Source organism: Heterodontus francisci, chromosome 9 (assembly GCF_036365525.1).
Source record: "Heterodontus francisci isolate sHetFra1 chromosome 9, sHetFra1.hap1, whole genome shotgun sequence".
Lineage (NCBI taxonomy): Eukaryota > Metazoa > Chordata > Chondrichthyes > Heterodontiformes > Heterodontidae > Heterodontus > Heterodontus francisci.
This window is the reverse complement of record NC_090379.1, coordinates 44,048,808-44,073,113: the sequence shown is the minus strand read 5'-3', so window position 1 is coordinate 44,073,113 and position 24,306 is coordinate 44,048,808. Positions and strand designations below refer to the sequence as shown.

At 44.5% G+C, this 24,306-nt stretch overlaps 1 protein-coding gene across 7 annotated transcripts in view; it reads left to right on the top strand.

Moving 5' to 3' along the window:
* Nucleotides 1-24,306, top strand: part of wdr20a (WD repeat domain 20a) — a 130,755-nt gene that overhangs the window by 37,555 nt on the left and 68,894 nt on the right. For 2 of the 7 annotated variants that reach the window (XM_068038918.1, XM_068038920.1), the window contains exon 1: nt 22,861-23,188. The exons of 1 other annotated variant lie outside the window; for it this stretch is intronic. In XM_068038918.1, coding sequence (XP_067895019.1) covers nt 22,940-23,188 — 249 coding nt within the window. In that variant the 5' untranslated portion in view covers nt 22,861-22,939. Of the gene's footprint in view, nt 1-22,850; nt 23,208-24,306 lie in introns of those variants that run through there. 4 more of the 7 variants (XM_068038922.1, XM_068038914.1, XM_068038923.1 and 1 more) reach the window with 3 other exon arrangements.

Sequence of the window (24,306 nt, the reverse complement as noted above, 5' to 3'; positions counted from 1 at the left end):
GTCAGAAAGGATCAAGCTTGGTGGGATGACCTTCATGGACAAATACACTGTTTATACTCACTAGTAAACAATAGCCACTTAGATAAGATGCTAGAGGACAACTGGCTGTCATGGAACTAACCCTTAGCAGAGGTGATGACTTCAGGAGAAGAAAAGGAGTGAAAATTGGTAAAGAAAGAATTGTGGACTCTCGATATGTTGATGTTCCATGCTGCACAACTTCTGAGCAACTACGATCATCTTTTCAGAAATACACCTGGCTGATTTATTTCCTAACCTTGTTTACAAGTCTACTGTTCTAACCATTAATCTCCAAACCAGTGATTACAAAGTGTAACAGATTCTCTGTTATCAATAAAAGACTTTGGCGCAAAGACTATCAGCCAATTATATGAAAGAAAATAAAGTGTGAGATAGAAACTAATAAAGAGAAAACCAAAGCAGTTTTAATGCATTATTTTGCAAATAATGTAACATGACCCAGTTGTTAGTAACAGTTTCTGAAATTGTGGTTTCAGCACATTTGTTACTTTGCATTAAAACATAAATATATTTATTATTTATTTACGAGTGCATTTCTTGTAGCACTCTTCATGGAAGTTGAATGGTATGATGCGGTGAGAGCATTTTGCAAGTTGGACAATGTATGGTTCAGACTACAGATCTGAAGCAGCCAGCGTTAAATGACTAACTTTTTAAAATTGTTTTCAATCGAGAACGAAGTGTGATAGGTGAAACACATGCATGTTTATATGCTCAGTAGTGGATAACTTTTTTAAAATAAGGATAGAAGTATTACAAAATGGAATGCAGAACAGCTGGTGGGCTGAAAGAGTGCAGGAAGTACAGCAACTCACTGACAATCACGACATGCATGGATTCTTCAGCGCAGTCAAGACCATTTATGGCCCAAGAACCCAAGGACCTACCCCACTGAGAGCAAAGAATGGAGTGGCGCTGATCAAGGACCGAGAGGCAGTTAGCGCTCATTGGAAGGAGCACTTTGAAGACCTTCTCAGTTGCTACCCTGTCCTTGATGCGAGCGCCCTTAACTGTATCCCACAGCATGCTACCCGCCACGACCTCAGCACAACCCCAGCCAGACATGAGATCGAAATGACCATCCGACAGCTAAAAAACAATAAGGCCACTGGCGTAGACGGGATTCCCGCTGAAATTCTAAAATACGGCAAAGAGGCACTCTTGACACAAACATATGGTCTCATCTCTCTCATCTGGAAGGAGGAGAGCATGGCAGGGGATTGCCAAGACGCCGTAATTGTGGCCATCTTCAAAAAACTACAGATGTGTATCCCTGCTGTCGGCCACAGGGAAGGTCATTGCCAGAATCCTTCTCAACTGCCTCCTCCCTGTGGCTGAAGAGCTCCAATTGGAATCACAATGTGGATTCTGTCGGTCAAGAGGCACAGTGGACATGATTTTCACAGCAAGACAACTCCAAGAAAATTGTAGGGAGCAATAACAACCTTTATACATGACCCCCTTTGACCTCACAAAGGCCTTCGACTCTATCAACCAGGAGGTAATATGGAACATCCTCCTCAAATTTGCCCGCGCGGAGAAAGTCGTCACCATCCTCCGCCTGCTGCACGACGACATGCAGATTGTAATCCTTGTCAACGGATCTGACACTGACCCAATCCGAGTGCAAACTGGGGTCAAGAAAGGCTGTGTCATTGCACCAATGCTCTTTTCCATCTTCCTCACTACAACACTCCACCTCATCTTGAAGCTCCCTGCCAGAGTAGATCTACTGTACAGGACGAGCAGCAAATTAGTTAACCTAAGTCGCTTCCAGTCCAGAACCAAGACCACTCCAACCTCTGCTATGAGCTGCAGTATGCTGACGATGCTTGTGTATGCGCACACTCAGAGGCCGAGCTTCAAACCCTCGTCGAGGCATTCATGGAGGCGAATGAAAGAATGGGCCTTAAGCTAAACATTCTGAAGTTAAAGGTCCTGTAACAGCCTGCTGCTGCAGCACTGCACCGCCCCCTGACTATCAAGATCCATGGTGAATCACTGGGCAATGTGAATCACTTACCATACCTTGGGAGCCGCCTCTCAGCAAGGGCAGACATTGATTATGAAAGTTAGCATCGCCTCCAGTGTGCCAGAGCAGCCTTCAGTTGTCTGAGGAAAAGATCATTTGACAACACAGACCTCAAACCTGGCACCAAGCTCATGGTCTACAGGGCTGCAGTGTGACTTGCCCTCCTGTATGCGTCAGAAACATGGACACTGTACAGCAGACATCTCAAAGCCCTGGAGAGATATCACCAGTGGTCCCTGCGCAATATCCTGCAAATTCAGTGGCAGGACAAGCACTCCAATATCTGTCCTCTCTCAGACCAACATCCTCAGTATCAAGATACTGCTCATGGCTAGTCAGTTACGTTGGAGAGGCCACATCGTCCGCATGACTGACAGAAGACTCCCAAAACAAGCTTTCTACTCCGAGCTCCATCACGGCAAGAGACTACCAGGTGGGCAGGGAAAACGCTACAAGAATGTCGTTAAAGCCTGCATGAAAAAATGTGACATCTCCACCGATTCATGGGAATCTCTTGCCCGAGACCACCCAAAATGGAGAAGAAGCATCCGTGATGGTGTCAGCCAGTTTGAACAACGTCGACATGCCCAGGCAGTGACCAATGCAAACAGTGGAAGGAGCATTCGGAATTTCGAACATCCCATTCACTCGCCTCACCAAACACCACCTGCTCCACCTGTGGAAGAGCATGCGGATCCAGAATTGGACTATTCAGTCACCTAAGGACCCACAACCCTGGAGTGGAAGAAAGTCATCCTCGTTCCCGAGGGACTGCCTAAGAAGAAAAAAATAGTGAAGCGATATTTCTTGAAGGCTATGAGGCTAATTTCTGTAAATACTAGGCAAGGTCAATCAGAGACTCGTTACCTTGGGTCTCCTGAGAAGTGCAGAATCTCAATGGAACTTTCCTTTGTGTTAAATACCAGTCGACAAATGTGCTGTTGGTAGAAAGCAAACCACAGTTATATAATGAGTTCTTTTATGTTGTCTGATGAAACATAAATGAGATGTGTGGAATCCAGTTGGTTGAAGATCTCAAACAGGTTTATTTACAGCTAGACTATTATATACAGTACAGAGCCAACTATTTACAGAACCTTACTCTGGGTGTTAAAGTTGCAGAGTGACTCAGGCTTGTAGTCACCTGACTGTGTCCATGCAGTTAGCACATTAACATACTAAGATCTTAAAGGCAATCATACTACATTCCCCTTCCTTTCAAAGATAAGTCCTGTGCGCTAAAAGTAAAAACACAAAATTAGATAACATCAAAATTATTTACACAGGTATAGAGATTATGAACTTTACACATGCAGTCCACATATCGTTTCAGTGATTTGACAACTCTTCCAGATCTGGTTATGGTATAATCTTCTGGGGATGTCATCCTTGGCTGTTTTGGGTTTGCAGGCATGTTGTCACTGTGTTGGTTGTTTGTCCTGTTGTTCTGTCACATCCTTATCGTCGGAGTGTATTCTTTCAAGTCCGCTGTGCGCAATTGGGGTGTTGCACACTTCTCTTACTTGGCTACTGTTCCTTCTCAACACTGCTCCGCTAGGTGTTGTGATATCGTAGGACCTAGGATCACTGCAAGTTTTGGATATCTCTGCGGGTAGCCACGTTCTTATGGTTGGGTGTATGACCCTGACCTTTTGTCCTATGTGTAGCTGAGGTAGTTCTGCCCCTGAATGTCGATTATGCACCATCTTCATTCTCCCCTGTTTTTCGAGCAGTGTCTCCTGCATCTTGGAGAATTTGGACAGATGGTGGCTTGGCAGAGTCCGCACTTGTCTGCCAAACATCATCTCTGCTGGTGATGGTAGGCCCATATCCATAGGTGTATCTCTGAGGTGGAGTATGGCAACACAAAAATCTTGTTTCATTGTCCTACACTTCAGGATAAGTGTGCGAGCCATTCGCTCGGTAAGACCATTAGATCTAGGGTAAAGTGTTGAGGACGTCACATGGTTTACACCACATATCCCTGAAAGGTTTGCCTGTATACTGTGGCCCATTGTCCGAAATGATGTCTTCAGGTACACCAAATAGATTGAACATGTTGAACAATGTGTTTGCGACAGCTTTGCTTGAAGTGTCTTTTACCTGTCTGATAATTGGAAATTTGGAACACTTGGATGATAAAGTCGTCTCCATTCATGGAAAACAAATCAGTGGCGATTTTGGACCAAGGGACTGACGGAATCTCGTGAGGGTGTAGAGGTTCTTTGCATTGTTGTGGCTGGTGGCTTTGGCATGCCTCGCACATCCTCACTAACCTTTCGATGTCACTGTTTATCCCTGGCCAATAAACAGTGTCTCGTGCCAGTCTTGTTCATTGTATGCCCATATGGCCTTGGTGAAGTTGTGACAAGATGTCCTGTTGGAGAGCTTTGGGCACAATCATTTGTTTTCACTTGAAGGTGATGCTTCTTGAGATACCGAGTTCATCTCTGTAAGGCCAAAAGCAGCTGAGGGTTTCTGGCACCTCTTTTACCCTGTTAGGCCAGCCTTCTATGATGACTGTCCCCAGTGCCTTCAGTTGTGGGCCATTTGCTGTTTCTGATTATAGTTGGTCACATTTGTGCTAACTAAAATGCAATAAATCGATTTTGAGCACATCTTTCACCTCGATGTCCATGTTGTCCACTTGTAGATCTAGTGGAACTTCTTCATTCTTGCTGTGGTTTGGCAATCTGCTCAGCATATCCGAGGTGACAATTTTGGTACCAGGTTTGTAGCAGACGTCGAAGTCGTACCCCTGTACTTTCACAAAGAGCTGCTGTAGTCGAGGTGGTGCACTTGTCAGTGGTTTGCGCCAGACCATCTCCAGTGGTTTGTGGTCAGTTTCCACAGTGAACTACTTATTGAACAGGTAGGTGTGGAACCTTGTGATCCCAATTACCAGAGCCAGTGTTTCATGCTCTATGTTTGAGTAATTGGACTGTGCTGAGGATAAACATTTGGACCAGAATGCAATTGGTTTGCCATCCTGTAGGATGCATGCTTCTAGCCCTTTCTGTGAGGTGCAACTTCCAGGATGTCTTCTTCCTTGGGTTGTAGTACTGCAGGGTACAGGTTTCTGCTGACAATGCTTGTTTGAGAGACTAGAACATATGTTGATGGGCCTCCTGCCATACAAACAGTATGTCTTTAGGAGCTTTCTCAGTGATGGTGCTTTGTCAGAAAAATTTGGAATGTATGGTGCCAAGAAGTTGAAAAATTTGGGCGGCGCAGTGGTTAGCACCGCAGCCTCACAGCTCCAGCAACCCGGCTTCGGTTCTGGGTACTACCTGTGCGGAGTTTGCAAGTTCTGCCTGTGACCGCGTGGGTTTCCTCTGGGTGCTCCGGTTTCCTCCCACATGCCAAAAACTTGCAGGTTGATAGGTAAATTGGCCATTGTAAAAATTGCCCCTGGGGTAGGTAGGTGGTAGGAGAATTGAGGGAAGGTGGGGATGTGAGAGGGAAAATGGGATTAATGTAGGATTAGTATAAATGGGTGGTTGATGGTTGGCACAGACTCGGTGAGCTGAAGGGCCTGTTTCAGTGCTGTATGACTCTAAAACATCCCTGGAGGTCTTCCTTTTGTCTTGTGTGGTAAGCATATGCTTTACATCTTCGACTTTGCCTGGGTCAGGACGGATTCCCCGATCTGAATAGATTGATCCAAAGAAACTGATCTGACTCACATTCACCTGGCACTTCTTGCTGTTAAAAACGAGCCCTTCGTGACGAGCTACTGCCATCAGTGAATGGAGATTTCGATCATGTTCTTCTATGGTTTTGCCCATTACCGCGATATCACCAGCAATGCAATCACCAGCCAAACATGTTTTCTATAATTCTGTCCATATGCTGCTGAAACAGATCTTGACTGACAAACAAGAACAAAGAACAGTACAGCACAGGAACAGGCCATTCGGCCCTCCAAGCCTGCGCCGATCTTGATGCCTGCCTAAACTAACACCTTCTGCACTTCCGGGGCCCATATCCCTCTATTCCCATCCTATTCATGTATTTCTCAAGATGTCTCTTAAACGTCGCTATCGTATCTGCTTCCACCACCTCCCCTGGCAGCAAGTTCCAGGCACTCACCACCCTCTGTGTAAAAAAACTTGCCTCGCACATCCCCTCTAAACTTTGCCCCTCGCACCTTAAACCTATGTCCCCTAGTAACTGACTCTTCCACCCTGGGAAAAAGCTTCTGACTATCCACTCTGTCCATACCGCTCATAACTTTGTAAACCTCTATCATGTCGCCCCTCCACTTCCGTCGTTCCAGTGAAAACAATTCGAGTTTTTCCAACCTCTCCTCATAGCTAATGCCCTCCAGACCAGGCAACATCCTGGTAAACCTCTTCTGTACCCTCTCCAAAGCCTCCACGTCCTTCTGGTAGTGTGGCGACCAGAATTGCATGCAATATTCTAAGTGTGGCCTAACTAAGGTTCTGTACAGCTGCAACATGACTTGCCAATTTTTATACTCTATGCTCCGACCGATGAAGGCAAGCATGCCGTATGCCTTCTTGACTACCTTATCCACCTGCGTTGCCACTTTCAGTGACCTGTGGACCTGTACGCCCAGATCTCTCTGCCTGTCAATACTCCTAAGGGTTCTGCCATTTACTGTATACTTCCCACCTGCATTAGACCTTCCAAAATGCATTACCTCACATTTGTCCGGATTAAACTCCATCTGCCATTTCTCCGCCCAAGTCTCCAACCGATCTATATCCTGCTGTATCCTCTGACAATCCTCATCACTGTCCGCAACTCCACCAACCTTTGTGTCGTCCGCAAACTTACTAATCAGACCAGATACATTTTCCTCCAAATCATTTATATATACTACAAACAGCAAAGGTCCCAGCACTGATCCCTGCAGAACACCACTTGTCACATCCCTCCATTCAGAAAAACACCCATCTACTGATACCCTCTGTCTTCTATGACCGAGCCAGTTCTGTATCCATCTTGCCAGCTCACCTCTGATCCCGTGTGACTTCACCTTTTGTACCAGTCTGCCATGCGGGACCTTGTCAAAGGCTTTACTAAAGTCCATATAGATAACATCCACTGCCCTTCCTTCATTAATCATCTTCGTCACTTCCTCAAAAAACTCAATCAAATTAGTAAGACACAACCTCCCCTTCATAAAACCATGCTGCCTCTCGCTAATAAGTTCGTTTGTTTCCAAATGGGAGTAAATCCTTTCCCGAATAATCCTCTCTAATAATTTCCCTACCACTGACGTAAGGCTCACCGGCCTATAATTTCCTAGATTATCCTTGCCACCCTTCTTAAACAAAGGCACAACATTGGCTATTCTCCAGTCCTCTGGGACCTCACCTGTCGCCAATGAAGATGCAAAAATTTCTGTCAAGGCCCCAGCAATTTCTTCCCTTGCCTCCCTCAGTATTCTCGGGTAGATCCCATCAGGCCATGGGGACTTATCTACCTTAATGCTTTGCAAGACCCCCAACACCACCTCCTTTTTGATAATGAGATGGCTGAGGCTATCTGCACTCCCTTCCCTAGGCTCATCATCCACCAAGTCCTTCTCTTTGGTGAATACTGATGCAAAGTACTCATTTAGCACCTCGCCCATTTCCTCTGGCTCCACACATAGATTCCCATCTCTGTTCTTGAGTGGCCAACCCTTTCCCTGGTTACCCTCTTTCTCTTTATATATGTATAACAAGCCAAAGGGTAGTCTCTGGAAGCACTATCTTCCAAATGGTGTCCTGAACGTGGTGACTTCTTGAGATTCCTTAGCTAGGTGTACTGACCAATATCCATGTTTAGCATCCAACTTGGAGAAGAATTTGGCTCCTGTGAACTTGGGATTCAGTTCCTCTAATGTCGGAGTCTTGTGGGGTATCTCTTTAGGGAGAGGTTTAGACGTCTCGGATCCAGACACACCCTGATTGCTCCATCCTTTCTCGGTACGCACATGATTGAGCTGCACCAGTGTGTGTAATGATGCACACGACGGATGATGCCATTGCGTTTCATGTTATCTAAATCACGTTTAAGCTTTTCCTGTATGTGCACACTGCACTATCTGGGGCTGCGGGGGGTGGGTGGGGGTCAACTGATGGAATTGCATCCTCTCTGAGGTGCAGTACGGCATCGCCTTTGAAATGTCCTATGGCGTCGAACCTGTCTGGGTACATTTGTTGTAGGTTGTGTACTAACTGAATGCAGGTACTTTTGGTCTCTTCTGCTGTAATGGGTACCTTGGTGACCTTGTGGATGGTCACGATGTTGAGGTCCTTACACGCTGGTAGTCCTGTCACTGCTGGTCTGCTCATGTCTACAAGGTAGAATGTTTGTGGTTTCCATGCCAACTTGCCATAGCTGAATCGCAATGTTAGTGCACCACTGCAAGGAATGGGTGACCCATTGTATGCAGATAACTTGGCAGTTGTCGGTTGTATCATTGATTTCCAACAACTCCGGTACATATCCTTGAGTTTTCGGACTGGTAGGATATTTGCACTAGCGCCGGTGTCAATCTTGACCCCGAGTGTATGTTTGCCAGCTTTATTTGGGCATGTGATGTTAATAGTGGCAAAACCTTCCAGTTATTTGACTTCATCAATTTGATGTCTCAGGTTCATAATGTGGAACAACTGTTCGACTTCAGGCTGAGAATTACTCCTTGTTGAGTCTTGTCTCAGGTCTGTTTCGCTGTGGACTTCGTATATTGGCTTGTATTTACGCAGGTCTCCGGCGCTCTCCTTGCTGCTGTGGCCCTGATGCTGTGCATGTCTTCTGTTTGTCTGTGTCCTGCTGCGGCTTCTGGCTGTGTATTTAGAGCCAGATTTCTTGCATAGACGGGCCCAGTGTCTTTTTGCACAGCATGCCTTGCACAGGTCACGAAATACAGGGCAATTTCACCGTGAATATGACAGACCGCACTTACCACGCAGCTTGCTTGCTCTTTTCGACCTGGTTATGGTGCTGATACTGTTGGCTGCACCTAGTGCTTGCAGGTGCTGTTGTCCAGCTACAATGGCTTTGTACTACCTGCCATCTTCCAGCAGTGCATCAATGCTGTGACCTTTTGCCCCAAGAGATCTTTCTGAAATGCTTCACTGGGTGTTGATACAATCACTCGATGCATTATTTGGTTCGACAGCTCAGTTTCTGAGAAGTCGCATTCATTGCCCTTACTACGGCATCTACTGACGAACTAGTCTATTGATTCCTGTGGCTGTTGCCTGTAGGAAATCAATTCCAGGCAGTGAATTTGAAAATTCACTCGTAATCTGAGTTGATCTTCCAGCACTTTCCATATCTTTGCGGGATCTTTCTGGTCCTCGTCAGATAAGCTGGAGGTATTGATTTTGTGTAATCTCTTATTTTGAACTGCTATTAGTACTCTTACAGCCTGTTTTTCTGGTTCTACAATGATTTGGGCTGTGAAGAATAACTGCATTTTTTGTTTGAACAGTTGGAACTTGGATAGGATATCCAAGGCCTTCCAGTCATGCTAGGATATTTGGAATCCATATTTCCGCTGTTCTTTTGTTTTAAAACTTGCTTTAAGACTTGTTCTATGGCTCTGCACTGTTTCTCCTTTTAAGAGATTCTCTTATTTATACAAGCTGCTTTGATTGACAGGAGCAGGTGTTTGCTAGTGCTGTGTGTTTATCTTGCTTCCAGCACTTCAGCCTGTTCTGTTTACACAGCTGGCCACTAGCTGCTAGAGTTTATGTTCTTCACACTCGAATGGTTTTATTGTTTTTTTTACTGTGGCTTTATGAATAGAAGCTCTTATTTACGCTCGTGTAGACCTGTTAGAATTTTATAGGTTTCTATGAGATCCCCCCCTCACTCTTCTGAACGCCAGCGAATATAATCCTAACCGACTCAATCTCTCCTCATACGTCACTCCCGCCATCCCAGGAATCAGTCTGGTAAACCTTCGCTGCACTCCCTCTATAGCAAGAACATCCTTCCTCAGATAAGGAGACCAAAACTGCACACGATATTCCAGGTGTGGCCTCACCAAGGCCCTGTATAATTGCAGCAAGACATCCCTGCTCCTGTACTCGAATCCTCTCGCTATACTATTTGCCTTTTTTACTGCCTGTTGGACCTGCATGCTTACCTTCAGCGACTGGTGTACGAGAACAGATCTCGCTACATATTTCCCTCTCTCAGTTTAGAGCCGTTCAGTTAATAATCTGCCTTCCTGTTTTTGCTACTAAAGTGGATAACCTCACATTTATCCACATTATACTGCATCTGCCATGCATCAACCCACTCACTCAACTTGTCCAAATCACCCTGAAGCCTCTCTGCATCCACCTCACAACTCACCCTCCCACCCAGTTTTGTGTCATCTGCAAATTTGGAGATATTACATTTAGTTACCTCATCTAAATCATTAATATATATTGTGAATTGCTGGGGTCCTTGCACCGATCCCTACGGTACCCCACTAGTCACTGCCTGCCATTCGGAAAAAGACCCATTTATCCCTACTCTTTGTTTCCTGTCTGCTAACCAATTTTCTATCCATCGCAATTCACTACCCCCAATCCCATGCACTTTAATTTTACACACTAATCTCTTATGTGGGACTTTGTTGAAAGCCTTCTGAAAGTCCAAATAAACCACATCCACTGGCTCCCCCTCATCAAGTCTACTAGTTACATCCTCAAAAAATTCTTGTAGATTTGTCAAGCATGATTTCCCTTTCGTAAATCCACGCTGATACTGCCTGATTCTACCACTGTTCTCTCAGTGCTCTGCTATAAAATCTTTGATAACGGACTCTAGAATTTTCCTCACTACCAAAATCAGGATGACTGGTCTATAATTCCCTGCTTTCTCTCTATCTCCCTGTTTAAATAATTACATTAGCTACCCTCCAATCTGTAGGAACTGTTCCAGAGTCTGTAGAATCTTGGAAGATGACCACCAATGCATCCACTATTTCTCGGGCCACTTCCTTAAGTACTCTGGGATGCATACCATTAGGCCCTGGGGATCTATCGGCCTTCAAACCCATCAATTTTCCCAACATCATTTCTCTACTAATACTGATTTCCTTCAGTTCCTCTTTCTGGTATGATAGTTGTGTCCTCCTTTGTGAAGACAGAACCAAAGTATGCATTTAGTTGGTCAGCCATTTCTTTGTTCCCCATAATAAATTCCCCTGTTTCTGACTGTAAGGGACCTATATTTGTCTTCACCAATCTTTTTCTCTTCACATATCTGTAGAAACTTTTACAGTCAGTTTTTATGTTCCCCACAAGCTTGCTCTCGTACTCTGTTTTCCCTTCTTAATCAATCCCTTGGTCCTCCTTTGCTGAATTCTAAACAGCTCCCAATCCTCATATGTTGTTTTTTCTGGCAAATTTATATGCCTCTTCCTTGGATCTAATGCTATCTCTAATTTCCCTTGTAAGCCATGGTTTGGCTTCCTTCCCCGTTTTACTTTTGCGCCTGACAGGGATAAACAATTGTTGCAGTTCATCCATGCGCTCTTTAAATGTTTGCCATTGCCTATCCACCGTCATCCCTTTAAATAATGTTTCCCAATCCGTCATAGCCAACTCGCGCCTCATACCTTCGTAGTTTCCTCTACTAAGCTTCAGGACCCTAGTCCCAGAATCAACTACGTCACTCTCCATCTTGATGAAGAATTCTATCATATTATGGTCGCTCATCCCCAAGGGGTCTCGCACCACTAGATTGTCAATTATTCCTCTCTCATTACACAATACCTAGTCTTGGAATCTAAGAAGCAGCAGTCATGTATGCTTTTGAAACCAAATGCGCTAACTTCTGCTTCCCTGCATTCAAAAGCAAGGTGAGTAGGTAGTGTAGCCAAACTCTCTGTTGGCATTGTTGTTTTAGCAGCACCTTACATTGCATTATTTGGTATAGGACAACTGAAGCATAAGAATCTGTTTAGCACTTACTCCTCATGGCATAGACAGAAACTGAAATTTGCCATGTGAGGGAGTTATGGGCACAGAGTGGTTATTTGCCATAGCACAGGCACTTAGTAATAATAGCAAAAGCAGCAATACTATGCTGCACAGTAGCCCTTTCTTCACTATCGATGAAATTAAATGCTTTCAGCATGAGGGAAAGGGTTATTTTGAAAAATATCATCTACAGATGAGACAGTGAAAAAAATAGACGAGTAGCACAGGTGAGTTGCATGAACTTTAGAAGGTCTGACATTCAAGATAAATACCCAAAATTTTAAATAAAAACAGAAAGTGCTGGAAATACTCATCAGGTCTGGCAGCATCTGTGGAGAGAGAAACAGAATTAACGTTTCAGGTGTGTGACCTTTATCAGAAGGCCACAGACTTGAAACGTTCAGTCTGTTTCTCACTCCACTGATGCTGCCAGACCTGATGAATATTTCCAACACTTTCTGTTTTCATTTCAGATTTCCAGCATCTGCAGTATTTTGCTTTTATTATCCAAAATTTTACTTTTGCACATTATAATTTTAAGTAAAAAGTCATTACTTTTCAGGATATAAAATATCTTAATTTGTAGCTATGAACATGTGGGATTGCAGTGAGATGGTGCATTATGCTTTTACCACTGAAACTGGGTTATTTGGTGTTCTTCGTGTAAGTCACAGAACCATGATTTGTGATATCTCTGTCTTTTTCATGTGTTTAAGGCAGTTGCATTGTTGGCTTCAGGACATGGCTTAGTGAATGTCATGGGTCAGCCAAATACCTTTCCTAACTTCTGCAGACCACTGCCGGAATAACTTTTGAATATAGCACTGTGAATTATGTTTTCAATATTTGTTTGAGAGGTGGCTAGTCACTTTAAATCGATCTTTATTTAACAAGCCTATTATTGAGCGGCTATAATCTAAATTATAGGGTACAGCCTGTGCGGCACAGTGGCGCATTGGTTGGCACCGTAGCCTCACAGCTCCAGGGACCCGGGTTCGATTCTGGGTATTGCCTATGCGGAGTTTGCAAGTCCTCCCTGTGACTGCGTGGGTTTTCGCCGGGTGCTCCAGTTTCCTCCCACAGCCAAAGACTTGCAGGTTGATAGGTAAATTGGCCATTGTAAATTGCCCCTGGTGTAGGTAGGGAATATGGGATTACTGCAGGGTTAGTATAAATGGGTGGTTGTTGGTCGGCACAGACTTGATGGGTCGAAGGGCCTGTTTCAGTGCTGTATCTCTAAATAAATAAATAAATTGGCCATTGTAAATTACCCCTTGTGTAGGTAGGTGGCAGGAGAATTGAGGGAAGGTGGGGATGTGGTAGGAATATGGGATAAGTGTAGGATTAGTATAAATGGGTGGTTGATGGTCGGCACAGACTCGGTGGGCCGAAGGGCCTGTTTCAGTGCTGTATCTCTAAATAAAAAAAAATAAAATAAAAATAAATAAATTCTGTATGTGACTAGAAATGGCATTCTACAGTTGACTTGTCCAAAGGAGGATTCAAATAGACAGATTTTCCTCTGGAGTTACATCTGTTGCCCAAAATAACTCCAGTATGCAGGGAAGGAAGATGAAGCAGTCACCCTGATCAACAACCTGCCAGCTGCTGGAATTCATAAAAGTGATCTTGGGCATCCAATATATTCACGCAAATTTAGGAAGTTGTATTTTCCTGAGGTGCAAATGATGGGAAATCATTATATCTCCTATATTTCTGTTAAAGTAATGCTGAACACTAGGAATGCCATGCGTTCCTGAGTGTTGCAATGGTGGAGGGGGATGGAGTATAACCATTGATGAGTCAGTACTCCTCCCTGTTGAACAGCACTTGGAGGAAGCACTGAGGGTGGCGAGGGCACAAAATGTACTCTGGGGTGGGGGACTTCAATGTCCATCACCAAGAGTGGCTCGGTAGCACCACTACTGACTGAGCTGGCCGAGTCCTAAAGGACATATCTGCTAGACTGGGTATGCGGCAGGTGGTGAGGGAACCAACAAGAGGGGAAAACATACTTGACTTCGTCCTCACCAATCTGCCTGCCTCAGATGCATCTGTCCATGATAGTATTGGTAGGAGTGACCACCGCACAGTCCTTGTGGAGACAAAGTCCCGCCTTCACATTGAGGATACCCTTCATCGTGTTGTGTGGCACTACCACTGTGCTAAATGGGATAGATTTCGAACAGATCTAGCAATGCAAAACTGGGCATCCATGAGGCGCTGTGGGCCGGCAGCAGCAGCAGAATTGTACTCAACCACAATCTGTAATCTCATGGCCCGGCATATCACCCACTCTACCATTACCATCAAGCCAGGAGACCAACTCTGGTTCAATGAAGAGTGCAGGAGGGCGTGCAGGAGGGCATGCCAGGAGCAGCACCAGGCATACCTCAAAATGAGGTGTCAACCTGGTGAAGCTACAACACAGGACTATCTGCGTGCCAAACTGCGTAAGCAGCATGCGATAGACAGAGCTAAGCGATCCCATAACCAACGGATCAGATCTAAGCTCTGCAGTCCTGCCACATCTAGCCGTGAATGGTGGTGGACAATTAAACAACTAACTGGAGGAGGTGGCTCCACAAATATCCCCATCCTCAATGATGGGGGAGCCCACCACATCAGTGCGAAAGATAAGGCTGAAGAATTTGCAACAATCTTCAGCCAGAAGTGCCGAGTTGATGATCCATCTCGGCCTCCTCCTGATGGCCCCAGCATCACAGATGCCAGTCTTCAGCCAATTCGTTCACTCCGCGTGAGATCAAGAAACAACTGAAGGCACTGGATACTGCAAAAGCTATGGGCCTTGACAATATTCCGGCAATAGTACTGAAGACCTGTGCTCCAGAACTTGCCGCTCCCCTAGCCAAGCTGTCCAAGTATAGCTACAACACTGGCATCTGCCCTGCAATGTGGAAAATTGCCCAGGTATGTCCTGTACACAAAAAGCAGGACAAGTCCAACCCGGCCAATTACCGCCCCATCAGCCTACTCTCAAAGTGATGGAAGGTGTCATCAACAGTGCCATGAAGCGGCACTTGCTTAGCAATAACCTGCTCAGTGACGCCCAGTTTGGGTTCCGCCAGGGCCACTCAGCTCCTGACCTCATTACAGCCTTGGTTCAAACATGGACAAAAGAGCTGAACTCAAGAGGTGAGGTTCGAGTGACTGCCCTTGACATCAAGGCAGCATTTGACCGAGTATGGCATCAAGGAGCCCTAGCAAAACTGAAGTCAATGGGAATTAGGGGGAAAACCCTCCGCTGGCTGGAGTCATGCCTAGCGCAAAGGAAGATGGTTGTGGTTGTTGGAGGTCAATCATCTGAGCTCCAGGACATCACTGCAGGAGTTCCTCAGGGTAGTGTCCTGGGCCCAACCATCTTCAGCTGCTTCATCAATGACCTTCCTTCAATCATAAGGTCAGAAGTGGGGATGTTTGCTGATGATTGCACAATGTTCAGCACCATTCGTGACTCCTCAGATACTGAAGCAGTCCATGTAAAAATGCAGCAAGACCTGGACAATATCCAGGCTTGGGCTGATAAGTGGCAAGTAACATTTGCACCACACAAGTGCCAGGCAATGACCATCTCCAACAAGAGAGAATCTAACCATCTCCCCTTGACTTTCAACGGCATTACAATCGCTGAATCCCCCTCTATCAACATCCTAGGGGCTACCATTGACCAGAAACTAAATACCGTGGCTATAAGAGCAGGTCAGAGGCTAGGAATCCTGAGGCGAGTAACTCACCTCCTGACTCCCCAAATCCTGTTCACCATCTACAAGGCACAAGTCAGGAGTGTGATGGAATTCTCTCCACTTACCTGGATGGGTGCAGCTCCAACAACACTCAAGAAGCTCGACACCATCCAGGACAAAACAGTCCGCTTGATTGGCACCCCATCTACAAACATTCACTCCCTCCACCACCAACGCACAGTGGCAGCTGTGTGTACCATCTACAAGATGCACTGCAGCAATGCACCAAGGCTCCTTAGACAGCACCTTCCAAATCCGCGACCTCTACCAACTAGAAGGACAAGGGCAGCAAGTGCATGGGAACACCACCACCTGCAAGTTCCCCTCCAAGTCACACACCATCCTGACTTGTAACTATATCGCCGTTCCTTCACTGTTGCTGGGTCAAAATCCTGTAACTCCCTTCCTAACAGCACTGTGGGTGTACCTACCCCAAATGGACTGCAGCGGTTCAAGAAGGCAGCTCACCACCACCTTCTCGAGGGCAATTAGGGATGGGCAATAAATGCTGGCTTGACCAGCGACGCCCACATCCCATGAATAAATAAAAATTAAATTATTTCTGCCCTAATTTTACGAGATATTTTTAAAGCCAGAAATAATTTCTTTAGCTGCCCCAGTGGCATGCAACATGGTTGTAGGGTTCTGAGGCCTCGAGTAGTGATTTTCCTCTCTACATTTAAACAGACTTTCTGACAGAGGTGGAAATCCCATCAGGAGCCCAATGAAAATGTTTGAATGACCCTGAAACTGGGAAACCAGCTGGGAGGAATAGATCCCGCTGAAGTTGTGACAACATTGTGGCAGGAAAGAAAACCTGCCCAAGTCTAGATGGCCTTGATTTTGTAAACATTTTAAATTGCAATGAAACTGTAGCTGATCTCACCAGAAATAGTTTCTGATAACTTGTGACTACATTTTACTGGGTTGATTCTATAAGATTGATAATTTGTTACCTTGACTAAAGACCAATCTTGTGCCTTTGTACCTCATCATGGCGACAGCTGTTTTTCTTTGTGACAACAATTTTGATTACTTTTGTCCTGAGAATAGATGGAATATTTTACTCAAGTAACCTAGTTATTGATCAGAGAAAGCCTCTTGAGGGAGGGGATTGATTGACAGCTTCATCTCCTTGTGGAGATACATCTCTGACCATATCCATCAGCTTAAAAGTTCAATCCCTTACTACTCCTTATGTGGAGATGCTCTTGTAGAGTTCCAGTGGGCATTATGAATACTCAAGTATAAAAGTTACAATATAACTGCTCGTTCATGTTCAGTATTAGCTTAGCATGTGAAAAGTCATGTCTTCTATTATTTTGGTATAAAAGAAAGAGCTCGCAAAAGTGCAGTCTGCTGTCCTGTCAATTTCTACTGATTAACTGTTAATTTTAATAAGCCTATTGTGTAGTTTTTAACCTAAACAATGGTTTAATATGGTATTCTGTTTTCCAAAGTCTGAGAAATCACAAGCAGGCTAAATACCTTAACAAGAGATTCAATTTGGCCCTTAGGAAATGCTACATTATCACATATCATGCGCGTGAAGTCAAACTATGCTTTGTTGCAAGCAAGGGCTTATTTACAGGATTGGTCTTTGGCAGAGCACAAAATATTATAGGTGCAGACTAAACCATTTCCTGGCCATTCTTTGAGCCTGATCCATACTGTTCGTACCTTCGACTTATTTGATCTTGAGACCCCAATCCAGTGCGTCAAGACTATCCGCATCCACCTCCATATTAGCAACCTTAGCCTATCCGTTGCGAAACCTCATCCATGCCTTTGTTACCTCCAAATGTGATTCTTCCAGTGCTTTCCTGGCTGGCATCCCATCTGCATCCTTCATCCAAACCTCTGCTGCCTGTATCCTAGCTTGCACCAAATCTCATTCACCCATCACTCGTGTTCGCTGACCCTACATTGGCTCTCGGCCCAGCAACGCCTTGATTATAAAATTCTCATTCATGTGTTCAGATCGATACATGGTCTCACCCCTCCCTATCTCTGTAATCTCTTCCACCCTATAGCCCTCCGAGAACTCAGCTCCTCCAATTCTGGCCTTTTGTACATCCCTGATTTTTATTGCACCCCCATTGCCAGCCATGTCTTCAGCTGCCTAGACCCTAAACTGTGGAATTCTCCCTATACTTCGCTACCTTTACCTTCTGTCCTCCTTCAAACTACTGCTTTGACCAACCTGTCGTAATATCTCTTCATTTTGTCTGATAACATGCTTGTGAAACATCTTGGGAAATATTTCTTATGCAAAAGGCACTATGTAAATGCAATTTGTTGTTGTGGTAACAGTGGGATCCTAGAAGTTAGAATGGGGATCAGTCTGCAAGATGCATTTCAAATACAGACATGGATAAAGCATGCACTCTATCCTAACACTGTGTGCCCATGTAAAATGCAGACAGGTGGCTAAATGAAACAGCATTATGGGATCTTCGCTTAATCCACCAGCAAGAGGGGGGAAAAAAAGACTTACAGTGACATCACGGGAAATCTGTAAGCTGATTGGTTGGGTAAGTAACAGCTGTTAGTGCCTATAAATAGCTGAAAAAATCAGGGGAGAAAGTTCTTTTAAAAAAAAACTCTATCTACCTTATAAGTGATAAGGTTAGTACTACTAAAGTATTTTTTATTAATTAGTGTAAATTATTAATAATTACTAGTAATTATTACAATTTTTAAAAATATACTAAGTAGTGGTTTTTAGGGAATCAAGGTCCCTAGTGTAAATAATCTCAACTTTTTGAGTAATTTAGGGGAGTAAATTAAGGGTAGGTCAGAGCAGCTCGGCAACGTGGAGTGCTCCCCCTGTGCAGTGTGGGAAGTCAGGGACGCTTCCAGTGTCCAGGATGAACCCATGTGCAGGAAGTGTCTCCAGCTACTCGAAATCCGCATTTCGGATCTGGAGCGGCAGTTGGGAACACTGGAGCATCCGCGAGACTGAGATCATTGTGGATAGCACGTACAGGGAGGTGCTAACACCGCAGGGTAAAGACTGCTCAGGCAGAAAGGGAATGGGTGCCCGCCAGGCAGAGTAGAAGAACTAGACAGGTAGTGCAGGAGTTCCCTGGGTCCATCTCCATCTCTAACAGATATTCCATTTTGAATACTGTTGGGGGAGATAGCTTCTCAGCGGAATGCAGCAAGAGCCAAGTCTGTGGCACCATGGGTGGCTCAGCTGCAGAGGAGGGGAGGAAAAGGAGTGGGAGAGCTATAGTGATGGGGGATTCAATCGTATGGGGTACAGATAGGTATTTCTATGGTCGCAAACATGACTCCAGGATGGTATGTTGCCTCCCTGGTGCTCGGGTCAAGGATGTCACGGAGTGGCTGCAGGACATTTTGAAGGGGGAGGGTGAACAATCAGAGGTCGTGGTTCACAATGGTACCAATGACATAGGTAGAAAGAGGGATGAGATCCTGCAACAAGAATTTAGGGAGCTAGGTAGCAGATTAAAAAGCAGAACCTCAAAGGTTGTAATTTCTTGATTACTCCCGGTGCCACATCCTCGCGAGTATAGGAATAGGAGGATAGAGCAGATGAATGCCTGGCTGAAGACATGGTGCAGGAGGGAGGGCTTTAGTTTCCTGGATCACTGGGTCTGTTTCTGGTGAAGGTGGGACCTGTACAAGTTGGACGGGTTGCACCTGAACTGGAGTGGGACCAACATCCTTGCTGGGAGGTTTGCTAGTGCTGTTGGCGGGGGTGTTTAAACTAATTTGAGAGGGGGATGGGATACAGAGTGGAGGTACAGTAGGAGGTGATGCACAGTCAAATATAGAAGAGAAATTTAAGTCAGTCTGGAAGGCAGAGCAAATATAGACCTGTAAAGGCACAAGCGAATAATGCGAGGCTGGATTGCATCTATTTTAAAGCAAGGAGTCTTACAAGTAAGGCAGATGAATTGAGGGCATTGATTAACACATGGGAATATGATATTGCTATCACAGAAACATGGTTGAGGGAAGGACAGGATTGGCAGCTCAGTATTCCAGGATATAGAATCTTCAGGCATGACAGGGTGGGGTGTAAAAGAGGAGGTGGCATTGCACTATTGATCAAGGAGTCAATTACTGCAGTAAGGAGGGATGATATCTTAGAAGGTTCCTCAAATGAGGTCATATGGCTTAAGTAGAATATAAAAACAAAAAGGGGGCAATCATTTTGCTGGGAGTGTATTACAGGCCTCCAAATAGTCAGGGAGAGATAGAGGAGCAGATATGTTGGCAAATCTCAGAGAGGTGTAAAAATATAGGGTAATAATAGGGGATTTCAACTTTCCCAATATTATCTGGGATAGTCTTTGTGCAAAAGGCTTAAAGGGGGCGGAATTCTTAAAGTGCATACAGGAGAGCTTTTTCAGCAAGCACCTAGAAAATCCTACAAGAGAAGGGGTGGTACTGGAGCTAATCTTAGGGAATGAAGCCGGACAAGTGGTAGATGTCAATGGGGAAGCATTTCAGGGATAATGACCATAACTCTAAGATTTAAGGGAGTTATGGAAAAGGACAAAGATGGACCGGAAATAAAAGTACTGAATTGGGGGAAGGCCGATTTCAATATGATAAAACAGGATCTGGCCAAAGTGGACTGGGAGCAGCTACTTGTGGCAAAGTCTACATCAGACCATTGGGAGTCATTCAAAAAGGAAATAGTGGAGTTCAGGGCCAACATGTTCCTTCAAAGGTGAAGGTAGGCCAACAAGTCCAGGGAGCCCTGGATGTCAAGGGATATAGAGGATTATATAAGGAAAAAAAAGGAGGCTTATGGCAGATTCAGAGGGCTAAAAACAGCGGAGGCCCTAGAGGTGTATAGAAAGTGTCGGGGCGTACTTAAAAATGTAATTAGGAGAGCAAAGAGGGGACATGAAGAAACACTGGCGGGCAAGATAAAGGAAAGTCCCAAGGCATTTTGTAAGTATATTAAGGGCAAGAGGATAACCAGGGAAAGAGTAGGGCCCATTAGGGACCAAAGTGGCAATCTGTGTGTGGAGCCAGATGACGCAGGTGAGGTTTTAAATGATTACTTTTCGTCTGTGTTCACTATGGAGAAGTACGATGTAGGTGTAGAGATCAGGGAGGGGGATTGTGATATACTTGAACAAATTAGCATTGAAAGGGAGGAGGTATTAGCAGTTTTAGCGGGCTTAAAAGTGGATAAATCCCCAGGCCCAGATGAGATGTATCCCAGGCTGTTGTGTGAGGCAAATCCTCCCTGGCCACAGGAGAGGTGACTGGAGGACAGCGAATGTGGTACCATTATTCAAGAAGGGTTGCAAGGATAAACCAGGTAATTACAGGCCAGTGTGTCTAACATCAGTGGTTGGGAAACTATTGGAAAAAACTCTGAGGGACAGAATTAATCTCCACTTGGAGAGGCAGGGATTAATCAGGGATAGTCAGCATAGCTTTGTCAGGGGGAGATCGTGTCTAACTAACTTGATTGAATTTTTCGAGGAGGTGACTATATGTGTAGATGATAAGGCAGTTGATATAGTCTACATGGCCATCAGTAAAGCTTTTGATAAGGTTCCGCATGGGAGATTGGTTCAGAAGGTAAAAGCCCATGGGATCCAGGGCAAATTGGATCCAAAATTGGCTTAGTGGCAGGAGGCATAGGGTGATGGTCGAGGGTTGTTTTTGCGATTGGAAGCCTGTGACCAGTGGTGTACCGCAGGGATCGGTGCTGGGACCCTTGCTGTTTATAGTGTACATTAATGATTTAGACGTGAATATAGGAAGTATGATCAGTAAGTTCGCATATGACACAAAAATTGGTGTCGTAAATAGTGAGGAGGAAAGCCTTAGATTACAGGACCATATAGATGGGCTGGTAAGATGGGCGGAGCAGTGGCAGATGGAATTTAATCCTGAGAAGTATGAGGTGATGCATTTTGGGAGAACTAACAAGGGAAGGGAATATACAATGGGTGATAGGTCCCTCTGACCCTCTGTATTTCCTAAGGTCCTTGCTGTACTCGTTCATAGCTCACTGAAGGCAGCAGCACAGGTAGATAAGGTGGTTAGGAAGGCATATGGGATACTTGCCTTTTTCAGCCGAGGCATAGAATATAAGAGCAGGGAGGTTATGATGGAGCTGTATAAAATGCTAATTAGGCCACAGCTGCAGAACTGTGTACAGTTCTGGTTGCCACACTATAGGAAGGATGTGATTGCACTGGAGAGGGTGCAGAGAAGATTCACCAGGATGTTGCCTTTCAACTATGAAGAGAGACTGGATAGGCTAGGGTTGTTTTCCTTAGAGCAGAAAAGGTATAATTTTGTATGAGGGGCATAGATAGGAAGAAACTTTTTCCATCAGTGGAGGTGTCAATAACCAGAGGGCATAGATTTAAGGGAAGGGGCAGGAGGTTTAGAGGGGATTTGAGAACAAAAAATCACCTAGAGTGTGGTTGGAATCTGGAGCACACTGCCTTAAGGGGTGGTAGAGGCAGGAACCCTCACAACATTTAATAAGTATTTAGATGAGCACTTGAAACACCGTAACATACAGGGCAGTGGGCCAAGTGCTGGAAAGTGGAATTAGAATAAATAGGTGCTTGATGGCGGGTGCGGCCATGATGGACCAAAGGGCCTGTTTCTGTGCTGTATAACTCTGACACAGGAAAATAAGTCATCGGTTTAACTTTTCATCCAGCAGATGGCATCATGGACGGTGCAACACCCCCTCGATGGTGCACTGAATATACTGTATATTCAATTATTGGTGGTGAGGGAAGAGTGCTGCGTAGAACCAAATGGACTGATAGGTTTTCACAGCCATTAATGACATTGATGAGAAATTACAAACCCTGTGAAATTAAAGGAAACTAATACAAAATAAGGTCTCCCAAGCACATGCCCCTGAGAACACTTCAGTGCAGATAGTTTCTGAGCACAAGGCTCTAAGCAAAGAACAGATTGAGGTTGCGCAATGACACCTTAAACTTTGTCTTTGACAGCATCAAATAACATTTCCGGTCCCTCCCCCGCCTCCGGAACAACACAATAGCATCCGGGCGGCACCGTACGTACCGTGCATGAAAGACATCATGCGCTGTGGAAAGCCCCCGGCTGACGCAGGCGTCCTGAGTAACATCCGGGCTCGGATAGGATGAATCCTAAATTACAACATGGCGACCGAGGGAGGAGGGAAGGAGATGAACGAAATCAAAACTCAGTTTACTACCAGGGAAGGTGTTTATAAAGTGTTGACCCACTCCGAATACAGCCGGCCAAACAGGGTACCTTTTAATTCCCAAGGATCGAATCCAGTCAAAGTGTCATTCGTAAATGTGAACGACCAGTCCGGCAATGGAGACAGAATCTGCTTTAATGTGGGCCGGGAACTGTACTTTTACATTTACAAAGGCGTAAGGAAGGTAAACATCAAGATATTTTGTGAGTTGTTTTTTCTAGGGTGGGCTGCGGATGGAAAGCAAGGCTTAAAAAACGCGTTGTGTGTGCATACATGGAGTACTGTGCATCAACCTCGTTGGCAATCAGTTGTTATTGCGGGTGATGAGGGTGGGAGCTCACCCCTCAGGCGAACTTGTCACCTATCCCCCCGCCTCCAAACAGTTATGCAAGTAGCTTTCAGTTTGCGGTGGATTCAGTAATCGAGCTTTTGCAGAGATAAGATTCTCTAACATTGAACTGTATAAACTAGGTTCATTTTGCGTATTTACTGTATTATAGATTATACAAATAATGCATTTCGTCAAGCATTTTAGGGTTATTGCTTAAAATAACTAAAAAGTAATAGGAATAAATCGTGTAGAGTGGTTTAAATCATGTTTTCCGAAATGTCAATAGATTGCATCGTTTTTCTACAAATAATGGGGGTAAGATTAAAAACGTTCTGTGATTGTCTTTAGCATATTTTAAAACTTTACTTAAATAAAATTGTCATTAATTTAGGGCATTTTACCTTTTCAAAATGCAATTCCATCAAAAAAGATTTTTGTTGGAGTGGGTATAGCAGATACGTCCAGCTTAATACATGACCTTTTTAGAAGTCACCAGACATTAAGATGTCAAATTTGACATTTGTTTTCTGCCATTTTCCAAAGGTGGCATTGTGCAATATGTATTTTAACACCTTTTATAAATTTTGCAAGTATTTGCTTGATGCATTGGGTTGTGTAACTTTGGTGATGTACCTTGTACATACGTTAATTTACAGGGTTCAAATGCTCTTTAGTCCAAGGTCCAATAGCTGTTTATTTTTGTATTAACAGAATATATTTACTTAATATAAGGTGAGGTGAAGGGACAATAAGCCATTTCTGCATTTGCATGTGTTGAATTTACCTTTAAAAAAAAAGATTTAAAGAGATGGGGGGCGGGGGATAGTGAGGTGATAGAAACAAAAGGAAAACTGAAAATGGGGAAAGTGAGCATGGTGTGCATTTCTTAAGATTGCAATATCTGAACCAGTGAGTTTGAAATTGTACTAATATCTATCTATGGTGGAGAGAACAACCTAGAAGAAAAATCA